This window comes from Anser cygnoides, chromosome 5 (assembly GCF_040182565.1).
Source record: "Anser cygnoides isolate HZ-2024a breed goose chromosome 5, Taihu_goose_T2T_genome, whole genome shotgun sequence".
NCBI classification, from domain to species: Eukaryota; Metazoa; Chordata; class Aves; order Anseriformes; family Anatidae; genus Anser; species Anser cygnoides.
In genome coordinates, this window is record NC_089877.1 from 9944668 (window position 1) to 9964555 (window position 19888).

Consider the following 19888-nt stretch of genomic DNA (forward strand, 5'->3'; position numbering starts at 1 on the left):
ATTCCAAAAGTAAGCTACCTGGAGAGAGGAGTAAAGTCTTGTCTCTTAATGACTCGCTTTGACTCTTAATGCGTTAAATCACTGGCCAAATGTCAAATAAAACTGAAGTACTAAGTAAGACCTCTATTACTGTTGCCTTCTGCTCCATTTACATTACTTGATTATTTTTTTTTCAGTAAACATTGTAATCTGCTCTTCAGTGCCGTTAACTCTTCAACAAATTGAAGAAATGGCACCTATTTTGAAAAATCTCCTAAGCATCACAAAAAAGACAAAGTCAGCTTAACTTTAGTTCCACCCTCTGGCATTAAAAAAAAAAAAAAACCAAAAGAAAAAAGAGAGTCCAATCCTGATGCTATATTTAAACACAATAGGAGGAGCTATTGGGTCAAAAAAGCTGCTACAATTGTTCTTGTAAGGCTCTCCACTTAAAAATATTTAGAGTTCTCAATGATAAAAAGACCTTGACTATTTGAAATTGGTTGTATAAAACCAAAAGATCTTCATCTCTTCTAATGAAACAAGTTTTATCAGATTAAAAAAAAAAAAAAAGCTAAGATGACAAAATGGATTACAATATAGTTTTCATAGATTTTAGGATCCCTTTTGAATTTAAACTTCTGGATATGACTGAACACCCAATTCATGCAGGCACTTTGCAGCATAGCTTATCAGACCACAGATTTATAAAGGCCGTTTACTTGTATCAGCTCTGACTCAAAACTGATACATTTTTAATGGATTGTTATTGACATTTGCTGAGACCAGCCAAAACGATGCAAACCAAATTGAAATGGATTTAAATACCCTTAAAGTTTTCTACTGGCTTCTTAAAATCCACAAAAAAATGGACACTTTTTATTAAGCATGTAAATTTCCATGTAGCCCAGACTCAGATTTACACATTTTCTTTTCAAAAAGGTTTAAAGCCTTTTATAAATTTTAGAGCAGAATTCTGATTTTAATTTCAATTTTTCTGAAATGTAAATTGATGGAAGTATTTATCAACATACATTTATCATACGAAATATTATCATGGATTTTAAGAACCCTAGTTTTGCTTCATTAGATGACAACATACAGAGCCACCAAGCTGAATGAGCTATTCTGTAAATCTCCATGTTAAGTCATGCTATCTTCTGCTTTGAAAGTAACCACCCTGCAAATATTTACCCTCTTGTTATGCTGCATACCATGGGATGGCTTGAGATCGACAAAAAGATCACTGCTGCAAGTACAATAGCCAAGCTGCCTAAAGCATATTCAAGAAACTGTGTTTTACACTACTGCTACTACTTTTCTGTTAGGATTTGAATTCCGTCGTGGCTAAAAATACCAGCATGGTTTGCCACTATAGTTTCTTTACTGATACTTACAATTCACATTATAAGCAGCGCCCCAGAAAGCGAATAAGCAGAGAGTAACACTCCCACTTTCTTTTGCAAGGATTTGGCTTGGGCAGGGTTTTAAGAAGAATCTGGGCACAAATGGAACTGCATGACATCTTCGGCATGTTCTTCTAAAAGGATAGAGAGAATGGAGAGACTGAATGTGAATGAAACCCTTGGGAACTTTCAGAGCTTTTCTTCGATGTACAGTCATTGGCCCATCCCTAAAATGCTGTATGCTTCACTGTGGTAGCACGCAAACTAGACTCAGTGACTTATATTGCTTTTTTCGCTTTCATGTTTCTTCATCTGACCCTAGTGGCAAGGAATGAATACTTCAGAGCTAGAACCTGTCACATCTCCCTTGAAAGTACACTTGAAATCACACCACGTAGTTCCGCTGAACTCAGTCAATACAAGGCTTCCATTTTTACACAGGGCCAACAGGCAGATCTTCAAAGAAACCGAGAAGCTAAAGGTGCAAACTGACATTTTAAAGCATCCTGCTAGGAGCTAAATCTCAGTGTCTTTAGGAAAAACAGATGCATGGATGGTCCACAAGTACTCTACACACATACCTTTGTCAAGCATTCCCTGATGCTTTCAGTGCTCTGGTCCCAGGTGACTTCTGTTGACCCATTACACTTCTGAGTAACTTACCCAGCTGGATGGTCCGCAGACCAAAGTATAACTGCATGGGGTTAACAAGATCAGACCTCAAATGCTCATAAAACAGCTTCTTTTCCAGTGCTATGATGTTGCTGGTTTCATACATTGGTTTCTTAAAAAGGCTTACAAAAATCCAAAAAGAGCCCAATGCGCTCTTCTGTATCATTCATTTAATGAGAGCTGCTTACCTTGAGTCTGTAAATTTTTATTTGTTTTTACTAAAAGGCAAGTTATTTAATCTGGCAGGATCTACACAGTCACAAATTTTTGCTGAAAGACATACTACAACTGCGTGTTTTAAATCAAGAGAGTCTCAGGCAGAACAGTAAAAGAAAAGTGTGCCTTAGTATGGTTTTCAAATGTTTATTAAAAGAACACACAAACTTTTTCATCCAAACAGCGATTCTGCCTGCAGTATCCGTAACAATATTACCCCAAGTTGCTGATTACATAGTGATGAGCTTAAAAACCCAAACAATCCTCCCCCTCCTTCCCACTGGGCACTTTTGCTATTGTCCAGGAGCAAAAATAGTTTTATTAATAGCTTAGCTAGCAAAAGTACAAAGGCGCCAATGGGAAATGTCACTACGTTGGAACAGACAACAACTTTTTGTCTGCTTTAGAAACACGCTCTAAGAAACCCTGCTCTTCAATTTTGGATCTGAAACTGCAATCGCCGCTAGAGCTCCTTCTTACTATAAAAATCTGCATCAGCATTCTCAGGATCTGACATAAGCCTTTTTGGCTGGCTCTTGGGGTTACGATAGCTCAGAGTCACAGATAAGCAAGACCATAAAGAGTACAAATCCTCCTGGAATAGATCCCGTCTCTCACAACGCAAATGGAAATCACAGCTTCAAGTTACGTAGTAGAACAACATTTTACACGAGTAGAGTACATGCCGTTACAAAAGTTTAAGAAAGTTAACAGAGGGTTCACCCCGAACGAGGGGGTAACAACGAAGCGACCCAAGCTTCTGCTCCGCGCGAGGCTGGCGAGGACCACGGTGGGCGACGAGGCGAGGCGTCGAGGGGCGCTCCGTGGCGAGCACAGGGGGCTCGCTGGCAACCGCCGGGGCGCTGCACTGCGGGGCAGTTTATCGTCGATGCGTGGATGTTAGCTTCAACGTACCCCCGCCCTCGGGTTTCACAGAGTTTGGGAAGCCCTGTGCAATAAATAGGCGTTTCCAGAGCGCTCCCTCTGGCCCCGGGGCTCAGGCGCGGAGATAGTCGTTCTTGAGGCGGCTGAGGCGGGCGCCGTGGCTGCGCACGGTGAGGGCGAGCAGGTCGTGCTTGTCGCGCAGCCCGCTGGAGATGTCGCGGGTCTCGCGGAGCAGGGCGCGGGCGTGCAGCAGCAGCCCCAGGAAGCTGTCGCCCAGGCGGGCCTCCTCCCGGCCGCCCTGCTCCTGGCCCTGCCGAAACTTGCCCTCCAGCTCGCTCAGCGAGCGGTCCGAGCTGGAGTAGGCGTCGCTGATCTGCGCGGACTCGCGGCGCAGGTAGGTGCTGTAGCTCTCCTCGCCGTCCAGGTCGTAGGAGATGCTCTTGCCGATGCCCTCCAGCACCCGGCCCGCGTCCTCCACCTGCCGGCCCAGCACCGTCAGCTCCTCCCGCAGGCTCAGCCCGCCGCCCGCCGCCGCCGCCGCGCCGCACCGCCGCTGCTCGCTCACCCTGAAGAGCAGCTGGCACCGCTCGGGGTCGTCGTTCTCCTCGTAGTCCCCGTCGGGGACGAAGTAGTGGTGCAGCGTGCCGTTGGACATCTCGGGGTACAGCGGGCCCTCGAAGTACCCGCGGCACAGGCTGCACAGGCAGCCGAGCCACAGCAGGCGCAGCGCCGGCATGCTGCCCGCAGCCTAGGGCCGGCCGGCGCCGCGCTGCCCCCGCCCCATGGGCGCCCTCCGGGACGGGACGCGGGGCCGCCGCCGCCGCTTCGGGCCGGGCCGGGCCGGGCCGGGCCGGGCCGAGGAGGGCGGGCGGCGGCGCGGAGCCTGGCGGCGCTCTGGTGTCGGGTTGCAGCGCGCCGCCCTTAAAAGCCGGGCAGCGCACGGCGAGAGCGGCCCCCGCCCGCCCCCGGCCCCGGGCATCGCCCTCACGGCGGGGCCCGCCCGGCCCGGCCCGTGGGGGCCGCCCCCCTGTCCCCTCCCGCCCGGTGCGTCCCCGCTTGAACGCTTGAAAGGGGAAAAAAAAAAGCGGGTTCGAGTGTAAGGGGGAGAGCGCTGAGCCCTGACAAGGTGGGAAAATTAATGCAACGTGGGCAGGCGCCGAGCTCTGCTCTGCAACAGAGCCGCTGAGGCGGCTGAGGGAAACCCAGGCGCCGTGGGTCCTGCCGGGCTGTGCACCTCTAGTGCTTCTCTTTGGTGAAACAACGTTGCGTGTGAATCCAGCAGCTGGATTACAGCAGGGCTGAACGTTGCATGTTGCATGTATAAATCTGCCCTTACCGTTTTTGAATCGTCCAGGTGAGACCTCAAAAGGAAGGGGTCTGTAAAGTCGCCAGGTCCTTGCACATCGTCTGTTCTCTTTCATGGAAACAGCCAGCAGCCAGCAGAGATTACACCAAATCCTGCAGCCGTCCCCAGTTAAAACTCCCACTGCAGTTCATGAAAGCTTTGCATGCAGAAATATTTATACCATCTCTTTAATATAAATATTTAACCAGCATCCAGTGCTGATCATCCCCGCCTTCTGCTCGTTGTAATAACTCATGTTTACGATTAACTTTGCTGGGAAACAGGTTGGCCTCTTCTGTTGTGTCTCTGCTTTCTTCACTGTTAGGTTGGACGCTGTAGGTTAGAGCCTTACAGGGCCCTAGGGACTGTGGCCCTACCATCTGTTATGCTGCCACTAGTTTAGACATCTGCATTTCAAACCCCTTCCCTCCTCTTGGCTTCACTCTGTAAGCACAAGCTCTTGGGCTGCCTTCTTCAGGGCAAACACGAGGCAAGGAGCTGCTGCAGAGGCCAGCGGCTCTTCTGCACCTTAAAGCCCAGAGGCTACCCCTTTCTTGCCCTGCAGCTCCTTTAGAGGCCCCAGTGAGGCCTCACAATTTTCTTGTGGCTCACTTTCTGGAAAGTGTGGCTCAGAAATGGCAGCATAAACCACCCCTGCTCTGATAGCCGCCTGGCTCCCCTAACCCAGAGCAGGTGGTCACGCGTCGGCTGTGCCAGCAACAGGACCCCGAGCCCTGCTCTTAACTGAGCACCCTATACAAGGCCCTGCAGAAATGCCTTAGCTCTTTTAGTTCTCAGTTTTGATTATTCCAGGCAAACTGGAAGAGTTTCACCCTAAATTAACTGGTAGCTGACAGACTAAGACACCGGTCAGGAAGCACTGGGCTTGTTTCTCTTTGGACCACAGACCTAACCGAACCCTCTCACATCTTTGCTGAACGGCCTTATGGCAGGGCTCAGAGCAGAGGGCTCTGGCTTTATTTTATCAGAAGGGGTGTGGTAGGCCTCTTACTCCAGGACTGCAAGTCCCAGTTGCTTTTCTCAAGCAGACGGCTGCACTTCCTTGCAACCTAGAGATGAATGAGGCTTAAAACCTATCGTCTCGGTATTTCTGTTTGTCTGGCATTGGTGACTCTGCCAATTCTGTTTTCAGGTGCCTCTGCTACCAATTGTGATGTCAGTATGGGTTCCTGGGAGCTCAAGTAATGGGCTTAAGGACATGGACAGGTCCTTTAAGGTAGGACACAGCATTCTGAACGCGAGTCCTCATGGTGAGCGTGGCCCAGAATATTTAATGATAACCTACAGTGTCAGTGTTCCCAAGTATTGACCTGAGAACCTACTGAAGCACTTTATATAAACACTGAGAAACAGCAGCAAAAAATAAAACAACCAGTCAGCCAACCAAACAAAAACCTAGCCCAGGACAGCAAGGGTAATAGCTGGACCCTTCACCTACTGGATTGCTCCAAGTAGTCCTTCCAAGCCCTGGAGTCCATTAAAGCTGCATACGTATACACCTCAAGGTGTGCAGTGTTTGCAGAGTGTGGGCAACTTTTTTGCACTGCTGAAAACCCAAGCCAGACAAGCTATCCAAACAGAAACACTCCACACATTGGAAACATTTTAAATTTGTAATTAAGCTCAGAAAACACTAATATAAATAGGTTGGATTAGGCTAAGCTTTTGTGCTTCAGCTTTCTATAAAAGGTTTAAAGCTTATTCAATGGAGCTTGCTTGGCATTTGTACTTGGTCTCTGTTTGCCAACAGGGACTCTTTCAAGCAATTTTATTCCCGGGGTGCTCTTGTTTCACCTAATATTTTATTTGGTTCCCAATTCTTTGCCAACTGTAGTATTTTATCTACATAAATTTCCATCCGAGCTGGCGTTACTGCCAGTTGACTGGTTTGGCTGAACTTGAGCTGTGGTGGACTCCACTTTTGAGGTCTCTTCGTGGAAGTACCACACTGTAAATCTCTTAGCTATAGCTTTGTCAGCATGGTTATGCTTTCACCAGTGCCACAGTAGGTGAAAAACTCAGCCTTAGTAAACAATTTTTTTCCCCTCTCTTCATATGTTAAGAAACTAAGAGGTGTTTGTTGCTCCCTGCTGCAGCTGCCTACTTCTGGCCATTACTGTTTTCAATCCAACATGCATTATCCAAGTTTGTTTAAGTTTTATACCAAAGTAGTCTGTCCCTAAGTAACCCACCTGGAATGTCTGCTGCTTAAGTAAGTCTACAATATGGGATCTGCAGCTTTGGTGACTCAGTGGGCAAGCCATTCATAAAAGTTTGAACTTGATGAAAGACACTCAACAGCCTGCGCTATGGCAATACTTTTATAGATCAGGATTACAGTGCAACAGAATCCTATGTTTTAACTGAGGACATAGGTAAACATCAAACAAGGGAAAAGATATAGACTCATGCTAACAGAACAATATTTTGTAAAAGTAGCCATTATCATTCCAAAATCACATTTAAAAGAGATAGCCTTAAGAACGTATCAAGATAATCTGGATGCTTTTACACTGTCCATAAAATTATGGGCATACAAATGAAAATCAGATTTTTTTATATTTTTTTTAAGAAAGATAATGAAAGTAACATTTACCTTTAAGCACCAAGACCTGAGTTGAAGGGTCAGATATTTTCATTGTAGTTACTGTCATCAGCAACACCATAGCAATGGCTGAAATAACAACATAAAAATCAGTGTCAGTGCAGTTTTTTAAAAAAAGTTCTGCCATTATCTGCGAGGTGCACGGGGAGGACAGAAGGGAATTTCTCTGGAATACAAGAAATGCAGGGTGGAGAGAACGGACAATTTTATGCTGAATGTTGCATTTTCTGCTAGGAACCCATAGGGGTAGTTCTGTGAGATCAGAGATCTGGGGAGTTTTGGGGTTGCCTCCAAGAAACAGATGTTCTTTGCGGCACGCTTGCATGAAGGCCTTCATTGAAATCCTAGCATTGTCAAAAGTCCCACTGATTTCACTATGACAGTATTTTACCCTGTGTGTCTGCTCAAGCAATTTTACATAAATTCCTTTTCACAAAACAAAAAGAAAGTACTGGAAACAAAAATAAAGAAGGATACTGATACTGCCTTTTTACAAATACTTGGCATTATATATTCTGCTATGGTAAAGCCATTGTTTTTCCAGTGGACAGCATTAGTTTTATAATAATGTGAAGAACAGCAGAGTTTGTTCTGCTGAAAAAGTTCTTCCTCTTTTGCAACAGCACCAAAATCGGCCTCCAATTTTGTCCAGAAATTGCCAATGAACTGGTCGCAAATATGAAGCTTAGTGCTGGATTTCAGGCAACGCTTGCATAATCTTTCTCTGCAAGCAGTGCTTTATCTTCAGTTCTTGGCTCGCATGTGCTTGCTATTTCTGTTGCAGATCATGGTAAACTTTGCAGCATCAGAATATTTCAGATGTAAGCAGTCAGTAATTTAGGGAACAGATATATGTTATATGGTCCTAAAGGCCCCACAGGCTTTAAGGCATAAATGCTGTTTGCTGACTACTGCATTCTGTTTTCCTGCTGTGAACTGTTATATAGTTTTTTTATAAAAAGGTACCTTGTTGAAACAGGAGACCAACAAGTATGTAAGTGTAATTTCTAATTGTAGGGCGTAGTACCAAATGCTCAAATGCCATCAAGTTAGGTGTGCAATAATAGCTTATGTATTTACCCCCGCTAATCACGTTCTTCATCAGTTATTGCTACTGTTATTCTATTTGTGATTACATACATACATTTTTTTTTTTTAAATGGGCCACAAAGTTACTGGAAAAATTTAATTGGGCACATTGCTAACTTTTCCGAATGGAACATGCAAATAATGTATGGGTGGTGTTTGGGTGAGTAAGATGCTAATAGGAATATCAAGAAAACTGAATTTAGGGGCAGTAGATTTGCACTGTCAACGGTCAAAGTTACAAAAGGCAAAATGAAGAATAGGCTTTATACTTAGATATTGTATCTACATATTAAATGTACAGAACAATATTATTCTGACTCATTATTTGTAATAATTTTCAGCAGTTTGCCAATATCCAGCTGTTACAAAGCTCCATAGTAATAGTTTTTAACATGAATAATGCCCTATTCAAAATTTAATAAATTGCATTCTAGATGTATACTTTGCTGAAGTAAAGAATTTTGTTTGGATTATTAGTAGTTTGCTGGTTTATATCCCTTAAATGCACTAGCAACTTTAATAGTTCCTCACAAACGGGAATGTTGAAAATACTGCCAGACTGAGCAAATGCCGGACAACTTAAACACATGAGTAGAAATACTGGCTTTTCCCATGTGGCTCTACAACAACTACAGCAGTCACCGCTGCTTCATTCTGTGCTTTCAGGTTTATCATTATCAGTTGAAGGGTATCTGTTAGGGATACGTGTAAGAATAATGCCAGTTTTTCACACGAGTATTAGGAACATTGCCATAAGAGTATAACTAGAGATCTTGTAGAAAAGATTAGATTTGTAAAACGAAACTTTTATAAGACACTTAATATTCACTCATTCAGTATAAATTTGGAATATAACACAAACTAGGAATGAATATGCTGAAGTATAACCTGTGCCAAATGTTCCAGTACCAGAATGCTATCTGTGCCTACACTGAAATTTGGAGTTTTTCAGAAAGGTAGGCTTAATTTAGAGTTGGAACACCTGAACAAGAGATTTCTCACATACAGACTGGTAAAGAAACTTATGCTTTAGCTGACAGATTCTGATAACCTTCTCTTTCTTTCAGGATCAAACCATAGCTGTGACTGGGCACAGTCCTCTGAGTCCTCCAGCACTAGCCCTTCTCGGATAAGCAATACAGAAAATTGAATTAAAAAAACATGAGTACTTACAGGCAGCATCAGTAAACACAGCTAAATGTAAATACAGCTAATAAAAAGTGTGTGCCAGGCTGGTTGTCTCAGAAGAATATGCAATTAGCACTGGATCTACCTCAACTTTAGCCAGCACCAAAATGATTTCAACCTTGGCAGAAAAATGCAAAGAAAAACATTTTAACACAGCCTGTCTCTGTAGTGGCTGCTGTTTATATAAATATAATTTGGCTAAAGCAGAAAACTAGGGATGTGCTTAGGTTATTTTTGAAAAGAAAAGATGTGTGCTTCCTGGTAAGGGAGAGGATTAAAAGAGAGAAGAGGAGCGAACGTTTACTGGTATTATACTAGTGCTGCTGTTGAAAGCCCTCCAGCCCCATAAGGGATATCTCTACTATTTCTTCAGTAAGGTTCCTGAAGTGGAAATAATAACACTTCCTCAGTGGAAATGAAAACGCTTTAAAAGCATCATCACTGGCCAGCACATGGAGAAGTTTTCCCATTACTGTAAATGTGGTTTGTCACAGAGTCAGCATATCATACTGTTAAAATGTTGATTTGATTTTCAGTCCTTTCTATGTTATTTTTAACGCTGTGTGTGAAAGTGAAAAGGCTGTATGTGAAAATATATATTTTGCAAATGTTACAGAAACATCGTTCACTAATTTCTCGTGATAACATATTCTCCATGCCTCTAAACGTGTCAGGAGAAAAATTAGACTCATTTTAGGATTTAAAAAAAATGCTCGTCTTTCGTTTTCTCCTTACCTCATAAAACAGAAAAAGCTTAAAACCTGGCATGTTCTGCTCTGGCAGGGTTGGAAAAGAATGTGAATAAAAACTTTGGAAGAAATCTAAGACAGTCCAGTGGGGAAATGCTGATGTAATTTCAAATGGGATTGAAATTGATTTGTGTGACTGTATCCCATTGATACAGTTGCAGAGAATTTGCAGCCCTGTGATCAAATACATTAATTTGATGTAGGATCTTGAAAACATCTAAATTTTCAGAAAGCTGATTTTCACCAGTCCTATTTTCTAGGTCAGTTCCCTGATTATTTAAGCAGATTTCACACCATATAATTTCCAGTTTTGCCACCTTTATGAGGATGGCATTTTCTGATATACACACATAATCTTATCTATTAAGGTCAGGGATGAATTCCTGAACAGAAGTTAGTTCCTGCAAATTTTATACCGATTAGTCATTAAATTTCCTCTTCTCACCAATCCTTTAAAGTCCGTAGTGGTGACTTTAGAGTGTGAGCCTACATAATCAGCCTAACCAACTGCATGAAGTTTTATTAAATGTGTCTCCGCAATAGTTTAATTTTTCTACGCTCTGTTGCAGCTCAAACTGAAACATTCATGGTAGTATCTTTTGTGCAGTTAAAAGTAAAAGATGGAAAGTGATTTAAAAAAATAATCATAGGACTTAACTGGTTAATCTCCTCTCCCATACTCTTCCCAATGTGGCAAATAAAAAATAAAACAAAACATGCTTCCATAGTAAAGTTCACTTGTATTCCCAGATCTGGTTTTTAGAAGTTGGAAAACATCCATTTTGTATCCTAGCACATTCACTCAGATTTTTCTTTGGGTGTTTTTAACAGTGTATTAAATTTAAAACTAAACTCACTTTATATTTGAGCAGCCTAAGAACAAGCATATGGTTTCAATTGAAATATACCAAAATCTCCTTGTTAAAAAAATCATTCCCTTTAAGAAACATTCTTATAAAATTCTGCTTGAAGAAGCAGGTGAAGGGATACTATTTACGGCCAGCTCTATATTTATTTTTGTGCAGTCATGGTTGACTGTTCCACAGGTTTTTAATGACTTTGTGCACACAGAGCACTCATTCAGCAGTCCTAACACTGTGTTATTCTCTTATGCCTGAGGTTTGCACAGAATATTGATAGGGAATTTGTGCCTCCTACTGCAATTTATGACTTTCATGTAGAGTGGCATGACTTCGGACCTCACACTCGAGATGACTTGCTTCTGGTGTTGTGAGCCCTTCTATGGGCGATGCAAAACGTACCGTGATAAACCTTACCCCAGCACTGTCATTTATGAAGACCCACCTCAAACTGAAGCACACAGGCAGCTCTGCAGGAATGCCATGCGCCTGCTTCCACATTCATGGTCAAGAAACCAAGACATATGATTGGCTTTAATGGAAAGAAGTTGGATTGAATAAAGTTTGTGGGTTAATTTAGGTTTAGGAAATATTACGTGTGTTCCCACTTGGTTGCCTTGGATGAGAAAACCCTGGGCCCGCTGCAGGCATCAGAGCCTCTGCTTGAACACCACATTCGGTCGCGCAAATCAGTCCCTTATGGAGCTATAGCCCCCCGAAGTTAATGGAATTGAAGTTTGTGAAAATGACGCTTGAATGACTTTGCACAAGAACACGACTGAGAACTTTGGTGAACTGAAACCTCTCAACACAGGAAGGGATGGGCCTTGCTGCCAATGCCACCGCTGTCCTACAGAAGCGGGTAATCGCTGGGTGCACCCCTAGGGGGGAGCGATGCAAGCTGAAGAGCTACGTGTGCCAGCTGCACTGCCTCCCACCTCGAGTGGGGTGAGCCAGGACGGGGCAGTAGGTTTATGCTCTCAGAGCCTGTGGCAGAAGACGAACCTGTTTTTTCCTGGGGCTTGTTTTGCCGAGAGAGCAGTTGTAGAGCTGTGGAAGACTCGAAAGGATTTCCTCCAGGATTAGACAGATGATGCCTGAGCTGAATGTGCTGAAGGGTCTCAGCATCCAAACACACCCAAGTGCAAAATGGAGCAGCTTCTCACTAGTAACAGAACAAATGTCTTCGTTTTACAGTGGGCAGCTTTGGAGGTGTTTAAAAAGCTTTGTGGAGCCTTAAGAAGGTTCAACCAAACCAAAACAGTCCTGTGATGACTGTTTGAAATGAAAATTCAGAGGGTACGTCAGGAGAATGAAAAGTACCTGGAAAGGGTACTAGGGCAGGAAAACCCATCCTCTACAAGAGTAACTCTCATGCAGAGTACCTCTGCAGCTTAAATGGCTGCAACATGCTCTGTTTGCTCTGGGCTAGCAGCGTTTGGAGCAGAGGGAGAGTGTCAATACGTGGTTCCCTCTCTTTCACCTCCCACGTACAACAGAAGTAGCGGTCTACAGAATTAACTTTCCAGCAGTAAATCTGCAGGTGGCAGCACAACGGCTGAACAGAGAGGAATAGCAAGAGTGTGTGGCCTCTTTCACCATATTTTCCAAACAGCTTACGGCAGACACATCCAGAAGCACAAACAGTGCTTTCAAAAAGGCAATGCGTATTCCCCTTTCTGGCTCCCCAGTTGTATGTTATGATATACCAGCCATAACCCCCAGGTAAATCCTGGCCCCTGGCACTGTGCCATCCATTTTTTCTGGGAGGTGGGATTTCACCCTTGGTTTCGAAACGGCTAAATCGCTAATTCTCTAATTACTTTGCCCTCTTAAAATATATTTTGCAGGTTATGTTCCTGTAGTAGTATGTCACTGAACTTCGGTTCACTCGCTTTTTGTAGAAAGTCTGCACATGAGATGACAGCAAGGGACGACCCATCATCTGTCTTCTTAACCTCTTACATTTATATGTAAATTTGATGAAGGGGTAGTTTACCACAAATAAAAATGCTTGGAATAGCAGCAAAGATTTCTTTGGATAATGAAACCATGGAGGTTTTCCTATTTTCCACTTATTTTCACACTTACCTCACAAAGATCCTTTTGCAGAATACAGTTTTGCGATGTGCTTGACCTTTGTTGCACCAGGAACTTCTGCTTTCAGAGGCACTGCGGGGTTGGCTCTTGTCTCAGGTACAGTTCTGATGACTTGTCATTCCTGCTGCAAATTATGGCATTGCCATTACATGTACTTACATGCTGTTATGTATTTAACTTCAAAGAACTACATTTTGATCACATTCTCCTGTTGCTGAGAAATATTTAAAAAAACACATTATACATATGAACCGATTGAAACTACAAAGCGTTAGGCAAAGCTAACAGTACTTTCTGAAAAACCATGGAGAGTAGATTGTAATCTTTTGGTTACTTTTAAAACTGAAGAATTTGAACTAACAAGGAGATCTGATTATTGAGATGGATGCACTAACCAAAGCATACTCAGAAATATATTAAAAATAGCCAACCTTTCTTTGTAGTTGTACTCTCCTTGTAGAACTATGAGCTGCAAGCTGCAAACTCAAGCTTGTTTTGTGATGTTTTCTGACATTCTTGAAAATGTATACACAGGATTTTCAAGAGTGTTAAAGTGAACAATGAGCATTATACTACAGCTTTCAGGAAGACTTGCAGGTTATAAATGGTAGCTAAGACCACTAGTTCTGTGGAAGTTATTTAAAACTTATTTGCACTTCAGAAAATTTCTGTCTTATTCCATTAGTCAACTTCCCCCCCCCCTTTCTTTTTTTTTTTTTCTTAAAGGGATCAGTTTAGTCTTAAGTCATTGTTGAAAACGTGAGCACACCTCTGAGCATGGTAGCTGGACATTTGCTGCTGTTGCTTCTACTACATAGACAAAAAAGATCAGGAGTCCAAAGCTGCTTCAGAATAAATAGATAAAGTACCTACCTCAATAACTAAGATACTTAGAAAGAGATATTGAGAACGGTATTTTCTAAAAATATTTTCTCTAACTTGCTGAAGGTAATGAGAACTTTACCTGTATCTTCAATTGGACAGAGTCAAAAGGGAATCTTGGAAATATTTTGCTTTATATTGTAACTGGCTTGCTTGCACTTGGCTTACTTGCAAATTGCTTGCAGACAGTAGCCTTTTTTCCTTTCCTTTTTTTTTTTTTTTTGGTTTGACAGCCGTTTGGGAACCAACACAGTGAATAACAGAGGAATCATTATTTGTTTCTGGAAACACAAATTTCCAGAAATGCTAGGCATTTCCAGATATGAGTAATAATTCCTAGATTGTTCATTGTGTTAATTCCAGATGATTTACAACAAAGAATTTGTTATTGATCAAATTGTGGCTTACATAATGCTTCCTAGCAGTTCTCTTTGACCACCAGCTATTTGGCAGTAATTGTTGATACGTGACGGTTAGCCTTGGGACAGAGTTGTTGCATAAGAAATAGCATCATAGCGGAGAATACTTCTGGAGCAGATTTTCAGACGAGTTTCCTTTCTGCTGAGGTGTACAAAAGTGTTGGCATTTACAAGAGTTTTTGGTTATCAAATGTTCAAACAATTATCTCAACGATTTGATGAAGAACAGCTAGGTGATTAAAACATTCTCTTGGCTAATGCAAACAAAATACTTGATCGCCTTATGCATACAACTGTAATGATAAAAAAATGTAAATCTGGTCTAATTTGGAGACTAAACTGTATGCTCTGAAGCCCTGTTTGTTATTCTGGTGCTCTCCTGCTAAAAATTCCATTTTCATCTCTTCATCAAATATAGAAATCTGTTACTGTAAGTAACTGCACATATAGTCAGTCATGCACAGTAATGCAAGAACAATCCCCTCCAGACATCCTAACTTTTCCAGGTTACTTCATTGGTTACCAAATATCTCTTTTGTCCAGATGTTACAGCAGTAAAGATATTGGAAGTGGAATGCACTAGCAAATGAAAACGTGTCTAATGTTCTCTGGAATGGCACAGAACATTCTCTTTCATCATATTCCCTTTGTCTATTAGAAGCAGAAGGGCTTGTAGGTGTAGTATGACTGTATGAAGAAAACCACATCCCACTTGTTGAAGCTAATATATAACAGTTAATAAACAGAATACGCTAATACTTTGAATATGCATAACAGTTCTGACACAAGAAGATGGGACTTGAAGAACTCAGAATAATGATCTATCTGATGTGCCTCTAGAATCATTCAAACCATAGTAGATCTCAGTGGATTCCCCAAGGTCACACTTCTGGGCACTAGCATCAGCAACTGGGGGACCTGTGACAGACTGAACAAGCACAGCAAATACATTTCCAGTCCTACCTCCTCTCCTGATTCGGACTGGATGTTGACAGGAGGCTCCACTGCCAAGTCCAAGGCTCTGGGTCTTGCAGGTGACTCTTTGGAGTGGATGCACACCAGGGTTTGAGGGGGATTTGAAAGCAGGCTTTTCTTCACTCACGGTCATAAGCACCAAAGCATTTGAGACCAGCCAGCACACATTTCACTGTAACAAAACCCAAACCAAGAGTTCATCAGTAGTCAACACCTGTAAATCAGTTGCGACAGTGAAGAACAGCACTAGATTGCTGGACCTCTAAAAAAGAGGGCAGCAGAGAAGTATGACAGGCAATGTGTGATTGGAGTTGTGCATTGTGCCTTGCCCAGACAGGCAAATGCATCTGCAGTGCCTGTTTAGGAAGAAACGCTTTGGGCAGCATGCTGGTTTGAGAGGAACGTGTAGTATTTGTGCAGGGTGAGAATAGTGGTAACTTTTTTTTTAAAGGAATCTACAGGAATTCTGATTTTCTGCAAAAGAATAGGCAGTGTCCATCAAAAAGAATAGAAATATTTAAGGCTATATCTTGGCCATGTTGAAACCAAAGAGATAACAAGAAGTGACTTTGGACACACCAGTGTTCCATCTGTGCACACTGCTGTATGAGAAGATCCTTTCAGCTATATCTCAGTGGCTTCCAGACTGACATGAAATCAGGACACATTCCCAGCCCTTCTAAATGCTGTCATCACTTCCTTCTATGTGTTTATGTATTTTATGTGCCTGGCTAAAATAGTGTTAGTTCCTACATACGCTGAGGTGGGTGAGGGAGGTCATTCTGACGTGTTAATTCATATAGACTCATAAGGAGAAAAAATGGACCCGCTTTTCCATCTGTGCCCGGGGACAAATTAAGGCTGAAGATGACATTCCAGTGTGTATTTACCTGTGTCCTACCAAACTTGGCAGTGTTAGTTGTATTCAGAAAGCGAAGCGTATGCTGAGTCCTCCCAAGACAAGGGTCTAAGGCAGCAGATGTTTTTTGTATGATCATCCCCACCAGCAGGTCACCCAGGTGAGGCAGCAAGTTTCAGACACCATGGGTGATCTGCTGAGAGGAGTTCCAGAAAATGTGGTGAGCCTAAGTCCCTTCCAGGCATCTCAGCCATCTTTCCCTTTCCCACTAATTGCTTTATATTTCTGAAACTGTACTGGTCAATTTAAGGGTAACCCACAAAACAATCACAGAAATTTTGTTTTGCCACCACATCTTTTCTATCTAAACCACAAGTAATACTAGAAGCTGACCATGCCAGAACAAAATACAAACAAGTATAAGCCAGAAAAAAATGTGGAAATAGCATTTTCTTACCATGACCCTGAAGATGAGAAAGATAAGTGTGGACAGAAATGCTTACAAATCAGAAAAAAAAAAAAAAAACACAAAAAAACCACCATATGTCAGGCAAGTATATTTTTTCATTCATTTAATGGTGAGTGTTAGCTATTTTATTTCAGCAAAAATCAATGTAACAGATCAATAGCTCAAATTCATGAACAACTTCTAAGGCTGACAGCTATTTAACATTATTAAAACATTGTCTTTCAGTAACCTAATCTACTAAAAAATAATACCCAGGATTGCTGCTACGTGCGCTACTCAGACATGAAAAAGAAAGTGTCAAATCTTTCCTGAAAGCTTTGCTGGATCCCAAGGCACACTTGGATGCAAGCTTGGATGCTCCCATGCTGGCAAAGGTCAGAAATACCAAGGCTTTGTAAAGCTGCTTGCTTGATTTGTTCTTGCTGCACTTGGGCCAACTGTAAAAAGCTCAAAGGCTCGTATGAACACGTCAAAAGCAGGTACAAGTAGGAACAGTCTCTCCCTCCCCATTTCTCATCCCCGCTGCTGTGCTAGGTCCCGGGCAGCGTGTGCACTCGGCTGAGCAACACACGTGGCCTCTGTTCAGCACGGGGACATGGGCAGGAGGGCAGCTGTGGCAGCCTGGCTCATTCGCAGGCATTCGAGCACTTAATCTGTTTCTAAATCCAGTTTTAAAAGAGTTTCTTTGATCAGGCTGAGTGCAATTCTCACAGTGTATTATAGTCTGGAATCATCTTTCATTTTGCCATCAATACCTAACTGGGTCTGGTACATGGTTTGGGATATTTATCACAGAAATTTCAGCTGCTCTTAGTGTGTATGAGACTAGTTACCTCCTTGAGAGGATACCTTGATATCCAGGGAAGCACTGGAAGTAGAAATTCATAGATTCAGAGGTGTTAAGACTATTTTCTAAGCAGTCACTGACACATCCTCTCTTTTTGGCTCATCCCGTTGTAGAAGACAGATCACAGTACATATGTTTTACCTTACTGGATTTTGCAAGGATTAGTTAGTGGGTTTTTTTTCATGTGTACTTTGACTTTTGTGGACTGTATTTGGCAATGGGAGAATGGCAGCGTAATTCCTTGTAACCGCAGGGGACCTGTGACTTGTGCACCAGGGGTGTGTGGGGATGTATGGTGTGCATTACAGCGCAGGCACAGACCCAGCTGCTCCGTGCAGCACACCACTTAGAGGCAACGCGGTAGCTGTACAGCTGAAATATTTTCTTACCCTTTCCATTAAGTTTAAACCAGCAAAAATAAAGAAAAGGACTCACTTCCTGCCATGACATCACTATGAAATATTTAAACCATACACATTTCCTCAGTTTAGTCAACTTTCCCCTGCTGTTTGAATGCAGTCCCTTTTATTTTGCTAAAATGTCTGAGGACAAGCAAATGTTCAGACAGCATTTGCTGCCAGTCTGTGCCTTGCACTAATTCTTAGCCATGCACCCAGCTCGAATCAGTCTACAGCAGAATCTCTTCGGTGGCAAACAACCAAACTTAAACATAAACAGGGGCAGGCTCGCACAGTTCAGAGGCTCACAACTGAAGTGCCTCAGGGCTCAGTAGGTGCTTGCCCCTGGCCTCTATTTCACACAAGTTTTGTGTTTTAGCCACAGTCTTTGCTCCCCACCAGCAGGCTCTCACACCTCTGCCCCGGCCAGGCTGCTGCCACCTGCGTGCCACGGGGCTGGCGGTGCTGCCGGGCACCCCCATGTCAGTCCGAAGCCATCGCCCTCCTGCACGGCAGCCAGCCGACACAGGAGGAAGCCTTCAGAGCTTTCATTTGCAGCTCGGGCAGCTGTTCCTTGTCTCCTCCAGGAGAGAGGCTGGGGCCACATCTGCCTGTGGTGGAGCCAGCTGGTTGGACCATGCTGACCTAAGCCTCAAACGCCTTCGTAGGGCAGCCAACTGCGTAGCAGCTACGTTCTGCTTTTCAACAGGACAGGAAGCATGGAGAACGGCTGCAAACAGATAAAAGCACTCCAACGTGTTCTTCCTATCAGAACAGGGTGGAGACCCACTGTCTCTCTCTAATATCACTCCAAATCTTGTCTGGTTGATGTCGTGATCCACAGGTTGCTATAGACGTCGCACACAAATACACAAGATGGATAAGCTGTCCCTACAGAAGGAAGCTGTCTCACCCCACAGCTCAGCACAGTGCTCCACTGGTTGTTGCAATAGGGCCTCTCCAGCGGATGTCCAGCCAGGCCCAGAAGTCCCCCAGGTGGCACCTGCTGTGCAAAGGCCAGCTGACAGGCACTAGCTGCACACTTCAGCATGCTAAGTAACAGCCCGGGTGGAGAAGCTGGCAGTCCCAGCAGCTGCCTGAGCAGTTCTTCCTGTTGAATTAACCAAGCCGTGCAGAGAGAATTACAAATACTCAGTAGGAACTGCTCTGACTGATGCAGGAATGTTAATGTAGGGCGGTCTTCTGTACGTAGCTAATGTAGTCAGGAGATGCCTTTTTTTTTTTTTTTCCAGTTTAAGCTAATCAATAGAAACAGCTCTTGCATTTAGCAGGGTGGTCTGGTGGTAGGACCACAGCCTGGCTGGATGTAAGAGTGCAGCAGAACAGCATTTTGGAGAGGCTCACCTGATTGGGCCAAAAGATGCTGTTCCTAGGACCTTTGCAGTGGAGTCTCCCATCACCATCCAGAGAGCAATTGACCATCATCCTCTTGAAAAGATCTGCTCCCTGATGTATCACCTGTGCAAAAGATACCAATTGGTTAGGGTTTTTTTGTTTTGTTTTGTTTTGTTCCCAATAAATGCTATTTCCACAAGTCTGTGCAATGGGAAGGAAAACACGAGTGCTGAAAGTCTGCAGTTGCAGTACTCAGTATTAGACATCAAAGCACAGCCCAGAAAGTCCATTCTGTCATACGTGGTCCATGGCAGGTGGGTTCAGTGCTGAAAGCCTTCATGGCATGAAGCTAACGGCAGCACTCATGCAAGATAAGGTTTACTGGTAGGCCGCTGAGAAGCAGTGGCCCCCTTCCTCTTCAAATTTGCCCAAGGGGAAAATGCAATGGCTTCCAGGCAAGAGTGGGATGAGATTCACTATTTTTACAGTTTTTTACCCTCTGAATTGCTAGGTCGCTTTCTCCCTGAACAACAGTGAACATGTGACATGCAGCTGTTGCCCCAGAGTG

The 19888-nt window shown here is 43.3% G+C and overlaps 1 protein-coding gene and 2 long non-coding RNA genes across 4 annotated transcripts in view; 1 reads left to right on the forward strand and 2 right to left on the reverse strand.

Annotated features, from left to right (window-relative positions):
* The window catches only part of LOC125180650 (uncharacterized), a 112206-nt gene that overhangs the window by 2930 nt on the left and 89388 nt on the right, over nt 1–19888 (reverse strand). Inside the window, exons 3-8 of the long non-coding RNA XR_007159408.2 lie at nt 19330–19443; nt 15380–15563; nt 13107–13239; nt 7121–7198; nt 4495–4660; nt 1377–1519 (exon numbers count right to left, since the gene is read on the reverse strand). This is a non-coding gene — a long non-coding RNA (uncharacterized lncRNA). The remainder of the gene's footprint in view (nt 1–1376; nt 1520–4494; nt 4661–7120; nt 7199–13106; nt 13240–15379; nt 15564–19329; nt 19444–19888) is intronic.
* On the reverse strand, nt 3105–4041 carry FIBIN (fin bud initiation factor homolog). The gene has a single exon (XM_048052023.2). The coding sequence runs from the start codon at nt 3892–3894 to the stop codon at nt 3271–3273; it is 624 nt and encodes a 207-aa protein (XP_047907980.1). The 5' UTR covers nt 3895–4041; the 3' UTR covers nt 3105–3270.
* LOC136790879 (uncharacterized) lies at nt 4654–9451 on the forward strand. Of its 2 annotated transcripts, none has more exons than XR_010831703.1 (2): nt 4654–5774; nt 9286–9451. It is a non-coding gene; the product is annotated as an uncharacterized lncRNA (long non-coding RNA). The 2 variants fall into 2 exon arrangements; XR_010831704.1 differs by having other exon boundaries at nt 4654–5740.

What these genes read in the sequence shown, in the direction of transcription:
- FIBIN (XM_048052023.2), bottom strand. Translation starts at nt 3,894, where the DNA reads ATGCCGGCGCTGCGCCTGCTGTGGCTCGGCTGCCTGTGCAGCCTGTGC.